Here is a 22,963-nt window from a genome sequence, read left to right as displayed (position 1 = left end):
GTGACGGTTAATGCACCTCCTTCTTCAATAAAGCGATTTCAACAGACAGAAGCTCAAGAAAAAAAGGCCTATGGATCCATTCTATTTGTAGAGGAAAAAAAATAAAGAAAACCCAGCAAAATATCCCCTTCGATTTGTTTGAATTGAGAAAAAGAGAGAACTAAAATCTCAGCTCTCAGTGTAAACGAATAATTTTATTCATAGTAAAGAACATTTAACACTGAGAATAGAATGCTATTCACATTGGGGCGGAATTCCGAAGATGATCGATCCCTCATCTACACTTCCACAGAAGGCCCACATCCTCGTATTGATCTCTGCGAATATTCGTGTTTGAGTTGGCGCGCTATGCACAGCGAGTCTAGCGGATACCGTAAGAGTCGTGTGAGATTCCGCTGCGTCCTAAATATTTCTTTTTTAATTTCTGAAAGTTTTGTTTCGTCGTTCCGATATATTTGCTCTTTTTTTGATTTATTTCTTTATTTTGCTTGGGTTAGTTTCTGACAACTGATTTTCCTAACACTTTATCCATCTCTCTAGCGACTGCGGTGTTCTGTTGTTTTTGTGCTGTTTGTTTTCGTCTTTCGTCATTTTTAGTCAGTTTAACATCCTTATAGGTAACATGGCTCAACGCGTCACGTATAGACGCCGACTTTCATATAATACAAAGTCAAACAAGGCCAAAATAGTGAAGACTCCTGGAGGACGACTTGTTTTCCAGTACTTGAAGAAACGTGGATCCGTACCAAGATGCAAGGATACCGGTGTGAAACTCCATGGCGTAAGTGGATTTTTCCATTGCTTATTTTCGCTTTTGATTTAATCCATTCCTCCATTACTCGTTTACTTAAAGAAGAAATCAGAATTTGTACGCACCAACTTATATAGTGGTTGAAAATTAGGTGGGATTTTACTATATTACAATTCCTTCTTTTGATTTTTTTAAAAATGTTTAAGAGCAAATTATTTGTTTGTATTTGTGCGGTGAAAATTGGATAGATATCGAGCCTAGCTTCGGGTTGTATCAATGACGTTTGACGCCTTATCCTCGCTCAATCTTTTGTGTCTTACAGTTTTTTTAACGCAAACATTTGCTCAGAATTGAAGGTTGAAAGGGCTTTCATATCTTACCGTCGTACCATCGGCTTTCCTTATTTAGATCTCTTTGTTTGGAAAACTTAACTCAGCCTAAGTCGGCTTTTTCTTCGCGTTTTATTTTTGTTTTTTCCTCTCTACTTCATAAATTGCTTAATCCAATAGAGCTAGGAAATTGTCAAAGTTAGAAATTGGAGATAGGCGGATACTAAATAACAAGATAGGTTCGTTCGTATGTTCATCCAAAGCAGTTTCTTTCACTGAATATGTTCTCATTGAATATTACCTCCATTTCAAGCTCTTACGATCTTGTTGCGTCTCTAAACGTTATTGATGATAAGAAATTAAGTCCTAGTTCACGCTCAACCACATTTGCATATTTCTTGGTATGTTTCATCGACTCTCTGACTAATCAGATACACTTTTAATTTGAAGTGATCCAAAGTTTAAATGGAGCCGTATTGGTGTACGTTTTCTCCTATTTTATCCGAGCTTCATCACTGATCAAAAGTCTCTGTTCCCTTCTGTAACGATGTTCGGTTTATCTTTCGTACTTATGTACTTTTCTATTCATTTCGACTCTGCGAATCTCTGGACGAATTCGAAAAGAAGCTAATGGCCTTTGTTTATTCATGCGAAAACTTGAGAATATCTTTTGCATCTTCATGAATTCTTATAGGAAATATGTGAAATACCCGAAAACGTCAACAAAAACCAAACAGAACAAAAGCAAACTCACGAAAATCGATGGAAAAAATAAGTAGCGGTCAATTCAGTTCATGTTAAAAGAAGTGACAGGTACTAAGAGTTCCAAGTTAGAAGCTTGATTGCTCTCCTGTCTGTCAAGCTATATCATGTACTTTGCTTTTTAGCAGAGAGATAAACGTTGCTGTACGAGAAAAACCTCGACTTCTGTGAGTTTGCTACGGGGACTCAAAGATTCAACTACCTTCCTTGTCCTATAAAATTATTGCTTAAAAAGGTAGAATTAAGTACCTCCTTCATGCGCAGTGCTTACCTTTCCCTTCTTAATGCGAAGAACTTGCTGTGTCTCAGAAAAGTTCTGGTTTCATTCCATTTAAAGGTGTAATAGGCACCATTCGACTTCATTTCTTCTATATTTCTTCATTCTTCTCTCTCCTTCTTCGATAAGGTCCATTGCTTGCCTTCGTTTGGTAAGAGAGTAAATTTTTACAAAAACCTATGGAAGTTAGTAGAACATACACAAAAAATATGTGGTTATGTTTGATATATTCCTTTTATAGACTTGGTGCGATTTTTGCTTCAATCAGCATATCTTCTTGTGCTCGCACTTGATTGATCTCTAAATCATTGTCTAGCTTTTTTTCTTCATGAATATTCAGGAAAAAAAAAGTAATCGAAGTCTAAATTCCGTACTTTCTCTCATGTAGATGATTATCCCATGTCCATTACATCGTGTTGGACATAAGATCATCACCTTCATGAGAGAAACATCACCTATTTACGTTTATGAACTGAAATGGTGATATATGGATGTTTTTTTTTTCGTATCCTTCTAATCCTTTTTTATATATTGACATGCATTTCATACCATTTACTCGAGCGGAAGCTTTACAAGTTGACCTATAATTATCGGATTTCTTTGTTTTTAACTTCACTTGTTAGTGGAACGATGTTCAAATAGTGCGAAAGTTGGTGTTCAAATACATTCTATTTGCTTTAATGGAGCGCCAATGATTTGTATCCAAATAGCACAAAATTTCCGGCTAAAGTGAGAACCGACTCCAATATTTTATTATGTGTAATCCATTTATTATATTCACTGTCAGATCACAGTAAAATAAGTAACGTTGAACAACATTATTTGCCAAGTCAAGTAGAATTTTCGCTTGTCTTTCGGATAGTTTCTATCTTATCACTAGTATCTGTTTGGGCTTATTAATTTGTATAAAAATGTATTTTTTTTTAAAGAAAGTTCTAGAGTTTCCATGATCTTTTCTCTTCGTTCCGTGGCTTTGTTTTTGTTCCATTAACACTCCATCAGTTTTCCTTTCTGTTCCACGTTTCTGGAAAATGCCCAGCTGTTCTTCCGTACTAGTTTTTTGGTTGCTGATATTATTTCTTCCTTTCCAATTTGAGAAACACTGTTTCATTATGTTATGCGCTAGTTATACAGTATGTACTTAAGTCTAAAACACCCGAAGTGAGAGCTCGTTATGGTATGGTGATGAGGCTCAGTAGGTTGTCCTTCCCTTTGTTACAACGTGGTTGTGTTTAGTGCATCGGCTTGGTTAATTAATTAAAAGAGATAAAATAGTGCTAAGAATAAGTCATTTTTATTCCGAGAAATGAGGGGAATATTTAATGAATTTAATTGTGAGATGGAGAAATTTCTTGTTCAAAGTTGACGCCATGGAATTCGGTAATTAGCTATCTTCTTTATAAGAACAGCATCAGTTCTTGAGTGAAATAAAGCCTCTGTTCTAAAGTCGGGGAAGTGAAGCAGCTAAAAAATTTCCTTTGATGACCATACAATGTTGTCTTCTTTAGATTACACCTGCCCGTCCACGTGAGCTCACGAGACTGAAGAAGAACCAAAGAACCGTTTCCCGTACCTACGGAGGCTGTCTTTCACCCAATGCAGTTAAGGAGCGTATTATCCGTTCTTTCCTTCTTGAAGAGCAGAAGATCGTCTCAAAGGTTCTCAAGTCTAGGAGAGGAGCTGATAATTGAAACTGTTAATTGTTTTTTTATAAATTGTTATTATCCTGTTTTAATTGTGTTTCAAACTACGCAGAGAAAGCTTTAGAACTTTTGAAATTCCATATAAGTAATTCCTGTTGCCAGAATGTGCTGAATGCTACTTTCGTTTGATTTCTATCATATCAGTTTGAACAAAAGAAAACTCAGGAAATCACTGTGAAATTTTCGTCAAATCTGTGGTTCAAATAGTTTACTTTTCTTTCATCAGACCACTGCACGATTTTATTTTGAGGTTTGAAGTTTATAGTAGTTTATTTTCTTACATAGCTGATAATCCTTGACATCCTCGCGTATTCACCATCTTTGGAGGCATCCCATAAGTGATCACTTATTTCAGTGGCAACGAAAAAAAACGGATTTACATTTAATTTTATCTTTTGTCGACTATGTAATTTCCGTCGCTATCCTGGACCTTTTGCTATCTCGCTGATGGAGCTCTTACCCCCTGCTCATAAAATTCTGTTTTTTTTTTGGAGAAAAATACGATCCTAAGTGAGCTCGCGCTTTATTGATATTTTTGAAATTTTTATTCCTTAGAGAACCTCTCATCGGTCGAAATAAATGAAAATCAGATGGTGCTACGACTAGAATATGGGGGATGTGGTGAAACCTCCCAGTTTAGCTGCCTCATTTGTCCCTGGGTTAATCTTGCTGCGCAAAATCAGTGCTGGAATTCTAAACCGGCTTCGTGACTCATTGACTTTCAGTACATCTCCATGCGCATCACAGATTTACTCTGTTGCAACCGTCGCATTAACACACTAAAATGAAACAGCGTACAAAGATGTAAATGCTCTTCAGGCGGTTGGTTATGCGCCATTTTGCAACGGTGTAATAAAAAAGTTTGAATTTAATTGTCAAAAAAGTCAAAGCCACAAGCTGTAGTATTGCCACATAAAATACGTGTTTATGCTTTCATGCTCTGAAATAGACTGAAGCCCCAATATTCCACACTAATAATAATTGATTACTTATGGGCACATTTAAAAGTATGGGTATTTGAAGCTCAACAAGGATGGCACGGTGCTAGAATAAGAAGTAGCAAGCCTGGAACTTCTTTAACTTAACTTTAGATCCAAGCTCGATACTTACTTTTCAAGCAAGTAACTGCTGGTGGATGTATAACGGTCGGCGCAGAGCATTTGTTCACTGACACCCTCGCTTGATTTCGTTCAAAATGTTCAGCGAAATCGAGAGTGAACATTACTGTGGAAGGTTTCCATTACTGGGTCAAAACGATATGAAACTTAGTTTAGTTGTATAGTCGGCTGCACTTGAAACGGTGCGATGGATAGTAGCGCGGATATGTTCAAGGACGACAGAGCCGGGGAAGATGCAGATAGTCACGTTAGGCCATAACACCCGCCCGCCGATTAAGTCAAGTACGTCATAATGACAAATGGAAAGCCGAAACATCCTAACTACGGTTCTGAAGTGTTCCAAAATTGAGTAAGAAATCTAAATTGTAATGGTCTGGTACCAAGCTTTCCAAGATTACTTTTGACCCTATATAGACCGATGAGAGAAAGTGCATCCAGTCTCCTCGGAATACTAGACGCAAAGATAATCCGTTAAACCAACTTGAACAATTTATGGAGCTACCACTTTGGAGTTCTCGAACGGTACGAATATAAACTGCCTACAACTGTTCAGATATTTGTTCATTTCCATGTGTCATGTACAGTTTATGAATTAGGATTATGAATTCTATGTAGTTTATTTGAATACTTAACGACTCTATATTTATCTATATATTTATCTACAAAAACACTCAAAAACTTCTGGAAAAAAATATGCTTACATCGAACAAACACAATTCAATTTCGAGTCCCATCAACTAGAACTGGGTAGTTACCCGGCTGTTCAAAGTGTTGCAAAGATTTAATGTATCACATCTTATGAATGAAACCCGAAGCCATCATTATTAAGAAATTAACAAAAACTTACCACTCTTATTTAGAATAGATGAAATATTCAACAATTTAAAACGATACATAAAAATCGCATATAAATTATACTTTCTCGACAACTAATTATGAAGCACACTTGGTGAGAGGGGTTAAGATGAGCCTGAAGAATCCTAACAATGGAGGACTTCTGGAACGAGAGGATATGTATGTAAGGCCATTTGCATCGAACAAATTCTTAATGAGGTGTCAACAACATAAAACTATCCCACTTTGTAAATATATCTCTAGTTTCTTGCAATTTAGGTTTATATCGTGATCCCAACATCGAGACGTTCGTTTCATACTGGCTCCTACTCTGCTTCTTTATGTTGGTCCTGGTACAAGGACAACGTCGTTCGCCGTTATCACATTCCATATGAACCACATGGCCGCAGCTAAAAATATGAACGCTTGAGAGTCTTACTAGACATGTCCATTCATAATTGTACAATTGTTTATCCATAATTATACCCGAAAATATATGCAGCCTTGTTCACTCCGGTACAACACACTATGCACTGCTCTTCAATTATGCCACCGATTTTTCGACAAAGCTGGTGTCGTAGCGAGCGCAGGTCTTCGGCGCTCTCTTGATCCTGAGAACAGTTTTTGCAAACAAATAAAACGAAAATGTAATAAAATAAGAAAACAATAATAATAAAATACATAAATATATAACGGAAAATGATAAAAAGAACATATGAAAAAAAAAAACAAATTAACTTACTATACATAACAGAAGCTGTTTTGTAATGAACGTTTCGTGAGAACATGTTCCAAGTATCTTATTGATCAATGACGAGTAGTCACTGAAATGGGATAGTCGGAATCTTTTGGGAAGATCTAAATCTTTGGTAGAACGGCTCAAATGGACCGATAAAAAATACCAGAATAATCCGTCTCTGAAGGCAGGATAGTCCAATAGACATTCTACGAGTTCTAGCGAATGTTGCGAACCGTTCTCCAAAATACCACTCGCCAACGAACGGAGTCGGAACTCCATATCTTAAAAGAAGCGTCATGAAAGTTCTTAACGAATAGAAAAAGATCTGTACCATCAGAAGATCTCAGCTGCACATTGTGTATGGGAGCTGACCAAAAAACTATTGATAAATCAATCTTTAGCAAATCATTCGAAAAAGAGTATAATCAAGAGTCTCTCTTAAAGTATATTCGGTCTGCAAATATTCAAATTCCAAATATTCGTTTTTAAACGAGCAAACCCGATCATCCACCAACATCTGCTAAAAAGCAAATAATAAAGGTCCGCGCACCGATCATCGTTTCCAAAAGTGTTAGGAGTGCCACCATCTACGAGCGAACAAATTTAGCTTTGAACGTCTATTCACCGCCAATGGCGGCGTATACAATGACTCGATAGCGCGTGGTCTACAACGTTAATTTCTAATCCTCAAATATCTTCTGAATATTATGGAAACTAAAATATTCGAAAAAAGTTTTTTTGGATGATTTGAAAGGTCGCCGCTCAGAGCAAAAACCTTCCATCGTTGAAACAATTCCCAGAAAAAAATTGTTAAGGTATCAAACGCCGAACGAGTTCGTACGCGCCCAGGACAGACGAAGTAAGCGCACATTAGACCGTTATTTTTCTTGGGAACAGAATGGTCTTCGTGGTTAATCCTATACTTTATGAAGATCACTGTGATCATCAAGAACCTTTACAGATTGACTTTCATGAAAATTTCGAAATCCTTTCTCCTTGGAAAAAGGCCTTGCTAATAAGATATTAAGCTCTGCGCTAAGAGTTGCTTCTGAGAGTCTCAGAGAAAAGTAAATGCATCACTTGTGGTATTCTCCTCAGCAACGGCGCCTGTTACAGCTCTCATGATTCGCAGCAACCATTCGCGTGAATTGGAGAAACTGGAGTGACAACTACAGAACGATAGGCCCTTGTCCAACCAGTACACTGAAATTGAGATGATTTAAACATTCAAAACAGACATATTCAGCGCGTGAACACCATCACCGAATCGTTGCTGATCTCCTTTTGTCGCATTAATCTGCTCGAAGAGCACTTCAAAAGCGTTGTCTAGCTGACCACGCGCTTCCATCAACAATATCGTGCTGTTCGCACAACCAGCTGCCGCTGCGAGGTTCAAGCAAAAATCATTACGTGATCCAGTTGGCAACCAATAGAGTAGTAAGACCTATGTAGATAACGAGAACGAATGCGCTAAAACAGTAAAAAAAATATGATGGATTTAACCTGTAGGATGCCGTCCAAATCTTCCGGATTTTCTTTTACTATGCCCTCAAACAGAATTCCAAAGAGCTGTTCGTCAACGTCTTCGTCCATTTGTAAGAAGTTCTCTTGACGTTCTCTTCTGATTTGTAACATGTATTAGATTCAGCAGAACCTCGATTTAGTAAAAAAAAAAACTGTACTTGATATCAAATGCGGCCTTTAGTAATGGAAAACAGGCAGCTCTCTCGGCATCAGTGTGCGGTCGAATACTGTTGAGGTAATCGGGAAGACAATCAATCACTAGGTGGGCAGATTCTTTGGGGTTCACCGTAACTAATTGCTGAAAGGCTACATGCACAATAGCATTTAAATACCAGCTAAAGAAAAAAAAAAGAGAAACGCTAACAGGGACTAGCTCATGAACGACTTCCGAAATCTCCTCCAGCTCTTGTTCAGACAGATCAGCACGAAGAATTTGACGGATTAATGGAAAAATGCCCTATAAAGAAATAAAGTTGATTGGTAGAATGTAAATCCAAAGAATTGAGAAGACAGCAGATTCCCAGTTATAGCTTTCATTTTGAAAAGATATCGCATGTATTCTTTCTTAGTGTGACCTATGGGAAATAAATAATACCTTTAAGGCGGGTGATAAAATAAGAACAAGTACTCAAAAGCTTCTGGACAAATCAAATAAATTGTTTCTGTGAAGATTAAAGATAGGAAAAAGAAATATATACTGATAATAGCAGAAGTGAAATCGAAAGCAATGATGTTCGAGAATTGGTGAACGTCCTATAATCTAAAAAACTAATATTCTTTTTTTTTAGCTACGAGTACTAGCCAAACCTCTCTTGTAAGCCTAAGTATTCGGAATAAAAGTAATTTGGAGGAATAACGAACGCTCAAGACAAGGTAAGAAACAATAGAGCAAAAAGTGATCTTATTTCATACTGCGAAACCTGAACATACGATATTCGGGAAGCTTTACGGAAGTACTCAAACATCTCCAAGGAAAATGTAGGGAAATAAATACGAAACATTGGTATTAATTGATGAGTGTGAAATCGATATGGTCTCTTTATGCAGAGCATGAATCTAGTTTAAAATGAAGTATTGCATGTCAACTAACCTCGTGTTCATGATTTCGCATGTAACTTTTGATAAGGTCCACAAACTTCCTTTCTCCGCAATAAATAAACGTGCACACTCCCTTCCTTAAAAAAAAAACAGAACAAAGAATTTCTGTTGTCTTCCTGACAAAAAAAAAGATACAGACTAATAAAAACAGCTCACGCAATCACGCAAATCTTTTTCACAAGGTCGAAAAATCAAAATCTGAAGCATAGCCGCTACGGCTGAGCTCAGAGCATGTATTTCAAAAGGAATTTTCTACGACGCTCATTCAACCGCTTGCTTACCTCAACAGCAACGGCAGTCTCACCAGACTGCAAGTGCATTTCAGAATACAAAATGTAAAAATCCTAAGTCAGTCTCGTTAGAGAGAAATTAGAACATCTGATGGTTAATTTCGTACAAAGAATGTATATGAAGAAGTCAGTGGGCTCGGTTAAATGTGTAATAATAAAGATAATTAACTTTGAGACTAAGAGGTATTGGTGAAAAAAGACTACTTGCAAGATATTATCAATGAGCTCGATCGCCTTTTACCTAAATGGAGAAAGAGCCATCCTAAGAACGCTTCTTCTGTCAATTTGAGGAGTAGTCCGCAGGGTTTCGACGATGGCGAATTCCGCAGATGAATTCTGCCAGTTCATTCTCATTAAGGTGGTGACAACCTGCAAATACAGAGACCTCCGAAGGAATTAGGACGAGAATTGATTAATTATGAGTACATCTTCCACAATCTCAATGGGCGTTAGGACACTGCTGCTTTCTGACAGTTGGCTTATGAGTAGTAGGAAATGCACTAGTGCAGATTCCTCCCGAAGTTCCGTTGAAAGACGACCAATCTGGAGAGGAAACAGCAATAGTTTGGAATGACACTAGAGAATTAAAATCTTACGATTTCTATAAGCCTTTGTAGTCGGTTTTCAACTTGAAAAACGGGTGCATCAGCGCATGTTCCGATCACATGAATGAACTAAACAAAGAATTTTCAGCTGAAACAGTTTGAAAGAATTTGGTAATGCTGTCTTATCAAATAATTTCCTATGAATTAAACCTTTTTGAACAGAAGTTGGGAATAAGTGGTAAATAAACAAAAAATGAAACACTTATAACATTTTTTCTTCGGAATCTACAAAATCCACGAATGTTTTTCAAAAAGAAAAAAAAGAAAGGAAAATTTGAGTGTAGTTTCCCAGAGTAATCGAATTTTTAGTCTGCGAACTCGGGAAAATTCAAATTCAAAATTTGCTGCAATGTGTGTTTCTATTGAACAAACCAGATTCAGAGGTACCTATTGCCATAGAACAAAAAAAAACAGCCATTCTACAAAAAATGGGATTGACCTGTTGTGCATCAAAAAGTAGCAGAAGTCGAAGATAGGGATAATTCGCCGTGGCAGATGTACCATCCTTTCCTTTCAGCGACGTGATACATCGGTACACCTAAACAAACTGATTAATCCACATTATTATTCGTGTACCAGATTTACCTGCTCGGGAATCACAGCCAATTGCTCTGGCGGTAGCGTCCCGTATGGATATGAGTGACCAGCAAGACAACAGTGTAGGTAGAGCAGCAAACGGTTGCCTCGTTCCACCTCGGAGTCCGACAGAACCTCATGTGAAGCAAACGATGAAACATCACACAACATTTCCTGTGAGTAATAAGGAATGAATAGTAGTTTGTTTCGCTTTTGTCCCTATTCCCAACACAAAAACAAGATATAGCAAAGTAGCACCATTATGGTATAAAACACATTCATAATTATCATTCTACCCAAAGTAGTCATAGTCAATCTTCTTAGCACTCTTATTTAAGTGTTTTAGATGTTTGGAATAATTTTTTATGTGCTGAATTGTCGCATCAATCGTTATTGACTTGGATACCGTTTCGCACAACGGCATTCCATTTATTCCAACAGTGTTGCTAACTACGAGACTTGTCCTTTTTCATATGATCGGAACACAGAAACAACCATCTACACACATGGGAACTTGAAAAAGTTCAGAGACACTAAAGAAGGTTGGCTGCAGTTCCTTGGTTCCACAGATCATGCAAATGTCTATTCTAGCTATATCGGTTGGAGTAACGAGCCATGAGAATGTACAGATCAAATGCGTGGCTATCTCTTCTAATAGGCACGTAGGCATAAGATGAAGTGTTGATAGTAGGCTGCAGCTTTTATTCCATTACCAGCAGGGCTTAGTAGGCCTATTCATATCCAGGAAAGGAGTAGTGGTGCAGTGCGCCATTTTTTATCATTTACTTGCGGATGTTCTTCTCACGAAAGGAGGACAATGATTGATTGAGCCAATTTTTTCTTCAGTGATTTTTAGTTTTCAAAGGATACGAATCACGGATATGACAAACGACACCGTTGTTTGGCTGTTCGAATAGTCTTGAAGCCGTATATTTCAGTGAACTCTAGCTTCGCCTTAGATATTTTGGTTGACAGCAAAAAAAAACGCGTTTTCGTTTCCAATTCTTTGCGTCTTTCCGATTTTTCTTGATTTTGTTTTTGTAAGAGAACGTCTAGAAAGCGAATTTAGCACAACGGTATGAGACTCCGCTGCAACTGTACAGTCGATGGTTCGACTCCATTTAAGGTATAGCAAACGTCCCTCCGACAGGATCGATAAATAGTGCCAAACTTGTCTGGTAGGATAAAACACTGAGTTTATATATCGAGTGGCACCCGCAAGTCATCGTTCATGAACTCGGGGTGATTCGGGTAACGGTCAAGAGGTACCCGTATGTTGTGCCGCCGCGTATCCACGAGGCTAATGAGCGTCGTTAATTGCACCGCGCGTCTCCTGATACCGTCATAGTCGCTACAGTAGCCTGATTGCTACTCTTGTGCTACGTCTTCAAAACGTCCCGCCCACGCCACCCTCCCCTCCCACTTCGCCGCCTCTACCACTCTTACGACGATTTTTTTTCGCCGCGCCTACAGCTCTTATGATGCGCTTTTAAAATCGAACGGAAAGGAAAGTACTTGGTATTAGATGTTGTTCGAAGGTCTACATAAAGTGTGCTTGTAAGTTAATATAAAAGAAGGAAAGAATGAAATAGGTTTGTATAAGTGATATGTCATTCAGAAATGCGAGTGAAAATGAAATTATTTTGTTTCGACTTGTTAGGTGGAAAACACTAATTCATCTCTGGGAATGCAAGAGATGTTTCAAAAAATGTCCCATTGATCAGTGTTACGCTACCTTCTTCACTTTTTTTCCGCTTTCTAAGGACCTCTTTTTGCTTATCTAGCTGGGTGAAACTGATAAAGAAGAAACTAAAACTGAAAACGATTAACGAGGCGCAAATAATAATATATAATATATATATATATATCTCGAAGATACAAAGGTCTCTGTTCGCCACTAATACACCTAACCTGCCGATTTTATGCAGAGAATAGATAGAAATGAAGCGATAAAACGCTGTTAAACGAAGTTTGAAGAACCATGCAAAGTTCTATTATATAAAACTGTATAAAACGTACAAGCAAGAATTGAATTATTTGACATGCGCTCTATATAAACATTATATCTAAGTAAAATTTTAAAAAGGTAAAATGTAGAAAGAGTTTGAAGAATGTATACAAAGTAATAAGCGAATAAAGTTGCTGTTATTATAGCCGCTGCAGTTGAAAGTTGAACACGAATTCGTTGAATGGCATCGTGACAAACACATACTTATGCACTGCTAGTTTATATGAAAGAATTAGGGTATGAAATGTATTAAATTATGAGATGTGTGAAAATATACGCATGTTATTCTTTTCTCTGAAGCATCTTTTTGAGATAATTTTTACTTATGTAAAGTTACATTGGATAGAAGGATCTACTTCTTCGCTTTTATTCCCAATAATACGCGCTTAGTTCACTATATCCGTACATCAGAATCTGCTGCGTCAATTCGTCTTTCACCTCCCTCCCTTCAAAATTCTCAGTAAATTCTACCGCTTCGTCGCGGCGCAGCGCTGATTTGAGAGCAAGGGGAGGCGGGGTGTAGGTGATCTCCGGCGGTCGTGGAGGATATCTAGCTGGTGGAGCGGCAGCCGTAATTACGCGGAGGAGCGCGGTGCTGAAGGGAGGATAGGAGCGGTCAGCCGGTATTCACGGGTACCTCTTGTCCCGCACCCGGGATGATTCAGGATTAACTCAGGATTCGAACCCATTGGCGCATTGCAGAGGGAGTGATTGACGCTGAGCAGTTCATCACTTATTTTTTATTTCAGATGAAGGCTTTATTTTACAACAATTCATAGGTGCAAGTTCAGACCACAAACTGTACTGACTGTATTTACAATAACTCACTTCCAACGGTGAGAGGTAGTCACCGAATGCCTGATTCATAACATATATAATCCCATCATAAAGGCCGTTCTGTTTACATGTCAACATAACCTGAATAAGAACTAATAAGAAAAGAAACCAAAAGTTGAATAAGAAAGTTGGAACTTACATAATGAATGTCAATACAGTGAATGGGGAATCGAACCACTGAAGCTTGGAGCTGTGAAAAATGGCCTTCAGACGCTAAATGACTTAAGTATTCCGAAACGAGTGCTGGAGGCGGCGATTCCAGCGATCCATCCAATACAAACTCATCGAGAGATTCAAGAAATATAGATCGGGATATCACGTCCCGTTCAACCCTAACGAGTTTCGTTTAAAAATTCAGAGGGAAAAACAATTTTTGAAGAAGAATTTGTTAAAAGGCAGTGAATAGGAGCCCGCAATTTGCCGTCTTAAGTCTCTGAAATTCACCTTGGCCAAATGTCATCATACAATGAGGTGAAGCTTTTTGTTCCAATAGCAGTTGTTAACAGTATCGAGATATAAGCCTATAACGGGATCACTTAATTGATGTGCAGACTGCTGTGATAGAAGCTTATGAGTGGCAAACCTTATAATGTGCCACGAGTTCCGATACTTTGCCTTCCTTACAGCCACCCATTGCAAAGTCAACAAGCCGACGCAGTTGTTCGGTGAGGTGCTCAGGTAATCTTTCACGGAAACATTTATCGACACGAACTCGTCCCCGATAAATGTCGAGAAGGTAAAGACATGCGGATACGTAGTCGCCTCTACACGTGTACTGATATTGAATAGGCACGACAACTGTACGGATGACTTTTTGCACAAACCGTGATTGGAACAACTCCATCTGGTCTTCTTCTGTTAACAGACTCAGCTCGAACAACTCGTCATAAGATAGAACTGTTGCACTATTGTGAGGATGGTTCCTGCATAAAGACTGATAGCAAGCTCTTTCGGCTAAGCATTGCATTGCAGGGCTAACATTTCCTCCAGTGGCTAGTCCCTAAAACAAGTTAGATTGTACCTGCAGAACTCGTTAATATGTACAAGTACGAATAACACTACAAGTTTGGTGCAATCTGAAGGAAGCAAGCAGAAAAATTGTAGGGGATATCCTCTCAAGTGTTGCGTGCTACCTCTTTTGGATATTCTTTCAACTATTCAATAAGTTACTACTATATAGAATACTTTAGCACAATGATATTTCAGGTGTAACGTCATCTCTAGATGGCAAACGCAGGAAAGGAAATTTGCAGTTAAAAACATTACCTTGTAATCTGACGTGGAGAAGAATAGTGAAATCCTACACCCACTGTCATTCTGCTGAGTTATACACTTGCTGTCCTTGATGCTCATGCAGTTACCTTTTTCATCGAAAGCGACCAAGAAATCATGGGACAAAAAGCAAAGATTTACCACCATCTAAAAGTAAACCTCTCATTTTGTATTCAAAACGTGAAAATTTCACTAGCAATGAGATTTGTACCTGTGGGAGATGAATTTTGTGAAGAAGTATGGCGGCTTTTTGGGGTGTACCAATATTACGAGGCACCAATTTGAACAAATTAAGTGTTTGTCCTCTTCCTACACAAACGCAAAGATTCCCACGCTCTCCATTTGTCTTGACCTCCTGAAACTGTTTTCATTCCGAAGGGTGGTAATAAAATACAACAAGAGGGTGATAAAAATAGTGCAGCAATACTACACTCAACTGCTCAATGTAGTCGAGCAACGGCGGATATTGCATATTGACTTCCAGCGGGAATACGCAAACTATAGAACCACCCATTCTTGTTGAGACAATGAGAATCTAAAATACCAAAAATATTAATGTTCTAAAATTTGTAATTAAATACCATCAAAACCTTTGAGACTGTGAGAAGAGCAAGAAGCGAGTGTGGCAATAACCTCATATGGAGCACTTCACCATTACAGCCGGAAAAAATGCATCGTATCTTAAATGGATGATTAATACAATACAGTATTGATATAAGATATAATACAGTATTAATACAAACCCCTAACTCTTGCAAACAAATTTAGTCGATTTGCTTAGTAAACCTGAACAAATTGACTCATTCAGGTTAGAGCCAACTAGTAGCAAATGTGATGCAAGTTTATGGTCACTCCCACAGATTACTTAGATATACACGAACTTGTTTGTAGCATTGAACAGAATTTGATAGTCCCTTAAACCATTCGTTCACAGTTATCTGTGTGTTTTGACATTCATCTGGGTTTAGGGCCCACGCTGTAAGGGGCGGTATCTCCATGCAGCCGGAACAACTACCATTAGAAAAGTTGCAGATCATAACTTCCCTTTTTGTGAGTGTTTATTTCACTTCAAATTAAATTTCCCAAAAACAGGGTGCCACCGCGAGAGTTGTTCGATTTGAAGAAGCTTAGCGGCTTAATAACCGTTTGGACCATAAGGCAAATTGCCCTTATTGTTGGTTCCAGATCTTCATAGCGAAGATTCGGATTTAAAAGGCATCGATAATGTAGGGCCATAGAGTTTAGTAAAATACTCTGATTGTTACCTAAACTTTTACTCAAAGGCATCACTCCACGAATCTGAGGTGGTGCGGGTTTCAGGTTGGTTATGCCTATACGGAGTCGTAGGTTATGGAGAGAAGGGTGATTCCGTCCATTTCTTCCTAATTGCCGTAAAAAACGGTCCTGAAGGAACGACTTCGGCGCGTTCTACTTCGACTTCGACTAGCGCATTCCGGCGCGCTATTTTCTACAAGGAATTCGATTGGAGCGCGCCAGTCTCGTGCATGCGCCACATCTTCCGGGCCGTTTTTTACGGCAATTAGGAAGAAATGGACGTAATCACCCTCCTGTCCATAATACACCACCCCGTATACGAACTCTCCACCTGAAATCCACACCACCCCAGATTCGTAGGGTGATGCCTTTAAAGCAAGCAGACGTTCAAGTGTACGCATTGGGAATGTATCAAAAGAAGTACTAAAAGTATTAAAGCACTATTAGCAAGTATTAAAAGCACTATTATAAAGCGAAAGATATCCATACATTGCGAAAAGGGAACTGTCATCCAGCACCATGAAAGAGCCCTTACCCTGAAAAGTCGGATGCCTGAGTGAAAGATGAAATCTTTGGCAACAAACACCTGTCTCGTTACATTGAACTGTCGGTCGCTGTCAAGTGAACTACAATAAGCCGACCTGTCCAGACTTCTGCGATATCTGCATGCACCTTTTTCTGCACTGCAGAAAACAAGCATGAGGGATCGCCTTCTCATCAGTATCAGCACTCTACTGCGGTGATGCTGATGAAAGGAAAGTAAGGAGGGTGCGCAGTAGCTGTCAGGAACGACTACAACCTGGTGAAGGAATTCGTCTCAACGATGTCAATAAGAACCTTTATGCGATTGCGAGATCGCAAGGGATTGAAATTCTGGGCCGTAGAATGGACCGTGGAATGTTACAAGAACCACTTAAGACTTTCACTAGAACGCGTTTTATGATGAACTCAGCATACTGATGTTCAAGCTACCTAGCCAACACTGTTAAAGATGGGACTAGAATAATAATACGATTACGACTTAAAAAAAATGATTCTATCCCACTTAGCAAACATCGGACAACTAAAGTTGCCTGATAGATCTTTATGAGCAGACGAACCTCATCAATCATCGACGCCATCAGCTCACGTATCAAGAGACAACTTCATTAACGCCAGAAGAGCAGTGAACGCGGAAGATGCGACTCTTTAGCCTCAGCTCAATTACATTCTGACAAAGAACATCCTTTTGTTAGATCCGAAAATCTAGAGCTGTCTCGGACGTCGCATTCGATTCAGACAAGGCCCACTTCTGAACTTTCTGGTAGTTTTCCAGAAAAGTAGTCGTTGAGCTCAACATCGACCAAAACTCTACTTGGCAGGAATGGTGAAAGAAGTTCCGCCAACGGAGGTTCATCAATATTGGATTACGGACCAGAAAGAGAGTGGATGACGTGACACTTTCACTACATTCATCCAGGACGCTACAAAGAAAGCGCTTCCTTTTTGGCCGATATCAAGTGGAATGGACGTCATGAGCGAAGGAATTTGAAAACGCGTTAGAGGACAAGAAACCGCGAGAAGTCTATACTTTATTAAAGCAGTATAGCGGCAAAATAAAAATGTTCTTTAGTCCTCAATACTGTCAATGGAGTGACTATCGGTGAAGCCTATACTGTGCTAAGGCAGTATAGCGGCAAGATTAAGAGGTGTTGGCCTGTCTTAAACACTGCAAACGGAGTCACTGTCGGGTAGGCAACCCTGCCCATCTGTAGGGAAATTTTCATCGCTTTGCTGAACCGACAAGCGCCGTCAGTGCTTGAACTCGTGCAAACTTAAAGACAGACATACACCGCGGTCAGCGAAGAAGTACCGACGGAGTTGGAGGTTCTAGTCTGTACTCAAAAAATGAATGGAAAAATAAACAGAAAATGTAGCGGAGACGATGGAATTGTCGCAGAAATGCTGAAATCTCTTCCTCCTTTGATCCGTGAGATGACCAATGTCATCCGTTCAATATGGATTGACGAAAGGGTACCTGACTCGTGGAGATACGCTATCATAATTCCTCTCCACAAATCCAATCCGTCACAGAACCCAGGAATTACCGAGGAACATCATCCTTTTCTGTTCAACATCGTCTGCACGTACCTTGATGAATCTCGAACACGCCGACGATGTATTAATATTCGCTTCTACCAGCGCGAACTTAAAACTTGTTGTTGACCTTGTATCAAAATTAGCTGGAGCCTACGGACTGCGACTCCGCTCTGAAAAAGGCAAGCAGATATGGGTCTCCTCGAGACCCTCAACGGGAATCAGGGTGGACGAACAACCTATCGAACTCGTGGATGAATTCTGTTATTTGGGCTGTATGCTGAGAAACAATCACAGCTATGAAAGGATATTCAACGAAGATGCGCTGAAGCTAATTCGGTATTCAGCTCATTGACCAAGGGGCTGTAGTCGACCGCCATCGTCAACGAAGTCAAGCTACAAGTCTATCTATCTCCAATTGGCCGTATCATGATGTACGGATCGGAGACTTGGCCAGCGCCGTCGACGGTGTTGGAAAAGCTTGACTGCATGACGAGAAAGCTGTTTAGATGACTGTTAGGCTACTTTAGGGGAATGGTATGCCATAACGAAGAACTTCACCCGGAAGTGGATATGGTGTAACGGCGAATGACATGTGGAAAACATTAACATTTTGCTCGTCCTTCTGAAACAGTCGCAGAAAACCGTCTTTGCTTCTTTGGTCACTTTATGAGGAGACCACCTGATCTTTTTGTCCAAGTTGTCCTGAGATGCTTCCAGATCATAACTTGAGAAGGCGCCTGGTCGTAAAAGAAAGTTCTGGACTGAGGTCCTGAAGGAAGCTCTGAAGACACGGATGGGTAGATTCTATGCAAACTGTAGCCGAAGATCGATCAGGTTGGACTAGGATGTGGTTAAGGGCGACACACCGTCGAATATGCGAACAGCCTAGTTAGGTCGTAACACCCATTCGCCGATTGAAGACAGCATAGCACGAATCTGACGTGGTGAGAGAATCCTCGAGAAAATATAAAGACGGAATGTAGATTGCCGGATCTCTCAATCGTCCTTTAAAAAAACGGCATGAGAACCGCTTGAGTTCCTACGAAGAACGTTAGAACGCTCCTCTATGCATACGTTCTGGTTCTTTCAACAAACTACTTTTTGATTTCATTTGAATAGGCAGTAGAGGAGCACTGATGATCCCGCAATCTACTCTAGCTTTTTCAGCGGTTTCCCTCACTACGTCAGATTCGTGGTATGCTGCTTCAAGTCAAAAGTAAGTAATTATAGATGCATCATACATATATCGGCAAAAAAAGGTGAGTGAAGAGCTCAAAACATTCCACATATCCTTTTTCAGGAAGTTTGATGAGATCCGCTGTTTCGCATCTCAAAAAGGAAATTTCCTCAAAATTTCTAGACCTGATTGTGCGTGTTCTGCAAATTATATAATCGAGTCAAAACGACCTAAAGTGCGGTGCAACTGCGTAAGGAGAGGTAGCGACTGGAGTAGGGGTGGAAACTTACTCATCTGTCCAGTCCGAGACCTACATCGAACGCAAATGCTACCTGCACCGTGCCACTCCGAGCGTAACTCGGCTACGTAAGTGCACTAGGGCTCAGGTCGTTTTGATCCGTCTATAGCAAACAACACCAACGGGTTTGAGACCAAAAGCATGTTGACCAACTTATGCTTGGAATATGATGGCAACCTCTGACAAGACTTATGTAAAACAGCCCAGCACCTAAAAAGTCTACAACCAAGAAATACGTCTCACCCTAGATTTCCCTAATCGAAATCTGTGGCGTGTATGCATCTCAAACACAGATCCACCGCTATCCAGGGTAAGAATCGTTCTGCCAGAATCGAGATATAAAACTTGTAAAACCCCACGTCCCATCTGCACAGCCTCTTTGATCAACTCTTCCACCGCACCCGTTCTCATACTGATAACCTTAAAAAGAATGCAATTATTTAAAAAATGTTAGTTGTCCATTGTTATCACCTTCACAAATCCCTTGCTGTAACCAACTGCTACGTATTTACCTCCCTCTGAAAATGTCACGCATGATGCAGAACCGTCCGATTCACCGCCAGACCAAAAACGTTCTAAACGTCCCTAGAAAAAAACCCGAACAAAAATGACTTCGTAATATTACATAACATCGACTTTTACACCTCAGCATCGAAAACAAGTAACGATCCTTTGCTAGTGGCCACAGCGGTACGATTACAGCGATAAGCGACTGCAACAGCAGAACCATTCTTCAATCGAGAGGAAAGTAGTTGATGTGATATTGACTCTGCAAATAAGTACTGTGGACCATAATCTTTAAATTAGGAACAGTTATCGAGTGAATAAAGAGAAGAGTACTTGGTTAAAGAAAAGCTGCATTGTTATGCAGAGGTAATGAAAACAATGCAGCGCTTTTCAAGAAGTATATAGGGAAGTAAGTTCTATCTGAGCTGAAAATTGAACAGTTTGGAAGTTTTGTAAAATTCAGCACTCCCGGGAAGCCGACAGCGAAGAAGATATCGTTGGTGACGATGTAGATCATTATTACCAAGATAAGATCGGCGTTCGAAAAAGCGAAGCAGCCACGCTGCGAATTTGTAAACATAAGGGTTATCACATGATCACGTAAATAAGGAGAATGATGACGTAGAAGAAAATCTTTAAGCAATAGTCCGAACTCCCCATCAAACAATAAGAACGTTTATATCTATCTTCTTTCAAACGACGCAAAAGAACATTACATCAAATTTATGAAGCCAACTGCGAAAGAATGTGGGGGCAACCTTAATGAACGCTACCTAGTCGCTTCTTTTTCACTGCATTGTCCAGTTTGTAATTTGTTGGGATGGAAACTGGCGATGGGCTAACACCAGCACATTCTGACAATCCTCCGCTGAATGGTTCATCGTCGAGCAGACTCACCTAAACAGTAAGAGTAATCCCAGGAGGGAAACAATGTTCGTGAAGCCACAGGTACGCACAGTATATACTGCAGTGCCAGCGGCTGCTCAATCGCTACATTTCCAGAGTAAACCACCTATGGCTACGGCTTTGCATGAAATTATTGTAACATCTCAAGTAATAGTCCTGGTTCATCAAGATTTAACAGTGCTTGTGATGGAGTGGATCGCATGTTGACTCGGTGGTGACAAAAAATGTCAATGTCTTCGAAATAAACACGGTAAGTAATAAGATAAGGTAATAAGAAGTGTTCCTGAGAATTCGACAACCACAACACATTTTAAAACGGACGACGCAGGGGGAGTTAGCCGGAATCCACACACAATTTTGGATTGTATTACGGTTTCAAAGATTCCTATTTTGTGTTTGTGTCGCATGTATGAGAGCACAACATGCTCAAAACGAAGTACATTCCAGTATCAGTGTTCCAAAGAATCAGCTATATATGTCCCTTACCGAAACAACTCTTCAAAGTGTTGCAATGAATGATTAATTTTAGCACAGAGACGAAACAAAAGAATTCACTGTTCAAATTACCTCATTCAATACATCGTCAAGTGAAAGTGAGGGAAGAGAGAGTGTTTCAGATATGTCAAGCCAATCCTCTGCATCGGTGGAGCTTGCCACTGAGTTCATAGCAAAAGCAAGGGTTTGATCCAATCAAACGGGATACATCCTACTAAAAACGTCTTGCCAAAGTGGACAGACCTCTAACACAATCTGAAAACCAGTCGTATAGAAAGTGAGTGCGGTCAAACAGTTCTTTGTGTAAGGCGAGCAATTTCTTCCAAATACCTAGCTTTATAACAACGAAAAAGTGCGAGGAATATAAACGCTACTACGGATTTGTGAGTCCCAAAAGAAGATAATCTATCCAAAATCTTATGGAGACTAACAAAACACTCGAATCTTTTGCAAATATCCAGTTCGCTGCAACATGCTACGCGCAAGGAAGATACAGGACAACTAGTGCAGGACTACATTTCAAAATCGTTTCTGAGGATTTTTGCAGAAAAGGAATCTTAGCTGGTACTGCTCCCAGAAATATCCATGGAAAAAATGAAACACCCCAAATCATTAAAAAAAATGTTTAGGTGCTGAAGAGCGCAGAATGTTGACTTCGCTTGCATGTATTTCAGTAAGGCTTTTCTTATGATGTCCAATGCACAATGAACGACAGAAGGCTTGAAACAAGTGAAAGTTCCATGGTGTTCGGTGCAAGACATACTCTCCTCGTTATCATAATCTCTTTCGTTCGCTTACAGTTTCAGCAGTGCATGTCCTAGACACCAACACATCCTCATCTTGAAAAAGATGTTAATCCTCTTTATTCAGCGAGATCTGATAGCCAAGTAACGCATAGCATTATATGCAGACCAACGAATTGTTGAGCTAGTGCGCTCGACAACGTATTCTGGAACATTCTATGCAGTACTATAAGGATAATACGTGGTACGAATTTCTACTTGGAGACTTCTTTGGTTTGAAAAACCGCACTTCAGTCCATCGGTCGACCTTAAAATGAGCGCTCGCCTTTCTGCTTATTTGTTGAAAAGTCAGCCTTCTGCCATATCACATGTTTGAGGAGTTTTTTTTTTGAGTTGCGATGTTTCAAGCAGCACTTAAGAGTTTCGCCGATATTTCAGTTCTGCAAAAATCTCAGAAACCATTTTACGTGCGACATTGTGTTGAGATATACATTAGTAAGCCACTGTTCTGCAATACAGGAGGGGACCATGTCAATAGATAGGGGGTTAAAAGAAACCGAATCATCCTTCATAGAAAGTGACTTAAAAGCTATATGACGATATCATCAAACCCCAAAAAATCAACAGAAATTTTAACTATTGCACAAAAATATAAACCACCCCTATCAACATAAAATATAACTGGAATCATGGTAACAGGAATTTTAAAAAGTGAGGCGCTCATGTCACAGTACAGTAAGGCAAATTATACTGTGGAAGC

At 39.5% G+C, this 22,963-nt stretch overlaps 2 protein-coding genes across 3 annotated transcripts; one reads left to right on the top strand and one right to left on the bottom strand.

Annotated features, from left to right (window-relative positions):
* Window positions 1–231: 231 nt before the first annotated feature.
* On the top strand, window positions 232–3,810 carry RB195_000756 (uncharacterized protein; the record flags this gene model as incomplete). Its single annotated transcript, XM_013441290.2, has 3 exons — window positions 232–373; window positions 618–781; window positions 3,628–3,810. 3 exons carry the CDS (start codon window positions 232–234, stop codon window positions 3,808–3,810), a joined length of 489 nt encoding a protein of 162 aa, XP_013296744.2.
* A 2,175-nt stretch (window positions 3,811–5,985) lies between these two features.
* Window positions 5,986–21,631, bottom strand: RB195_000755 (uncharacterized protein; the record flags this gene model as incomplete). 2 transcript variants are annotated; one of them, XM_064197258.1, is made up of 29 exons in its annotated part: window positions 5,986–6,184; window positions 6,261–6,385; window positions 6,517–6,598; window positions 6,677–6,794; window positions 7,594–7,716; window positions 7,777–7,957; window positions 8,017–8,134; window positions 8,196–8,335; window positions 8,402–8,494; window positions 9,128–9,212; window positions 9,667–9,794; window positions 9,852–9,968; window positions 10,022–10,099; window positions 10,470–10,568; window positions 10,616–10,780; window positions 13,443–13,532; window positions 13,591–13,783; window positions 13,896–13,972; window positions 14,035–14,215; window positions 14,276–14,451; window positions 14,718–14,870; window positions 14,935–15,078; window positions 15,151–15,258; window positions 15,314–15,403; window positions 19,796–19,972; window positions 20,024–20,137; window positions 20,197–20,321; window positions 20,833–20,956; window positions 21,533–21,631. In XM_064197258.1, 29 exons carry the CDS (start codon window positions 21,629–21,631, stop codon window positions 5,986–5,988), a joined length of 3,702 nt encoding a protein of 1,233 aa, XP_064053138.1. The 2 variants fall into 2 exon arrangements, with proteins under 2 accessions (XP_064053138.1, XP_064053139.1); XM_064197257.1 differs by lacking the exon at window positions 5,986–6,184 and having other exon boundaries at window positions 6,245–6,385.
* Between the last annotated feature and the right edge of the window lie 1,332 nt (window positions 21,632–22,963).

Source organism: Necator americanus, chromosome IV (assembly GCF_031761385.1).
Source record: "Necator americanus strain Aroian chromosome IV, whole genome shotgun sequence".
NCBI classification, from domain to species: Eukaryota; Metazoa; Nematoda; class Chromadorea; order Rhabditida; family Ancylostomatidae; genus Necator; species Necator americanus.
The sequence above is the reverse complement of the archived record's forward strand: the minus strand, read 5'-3'. Positions and strand labels throughout refer to the sequence as shown.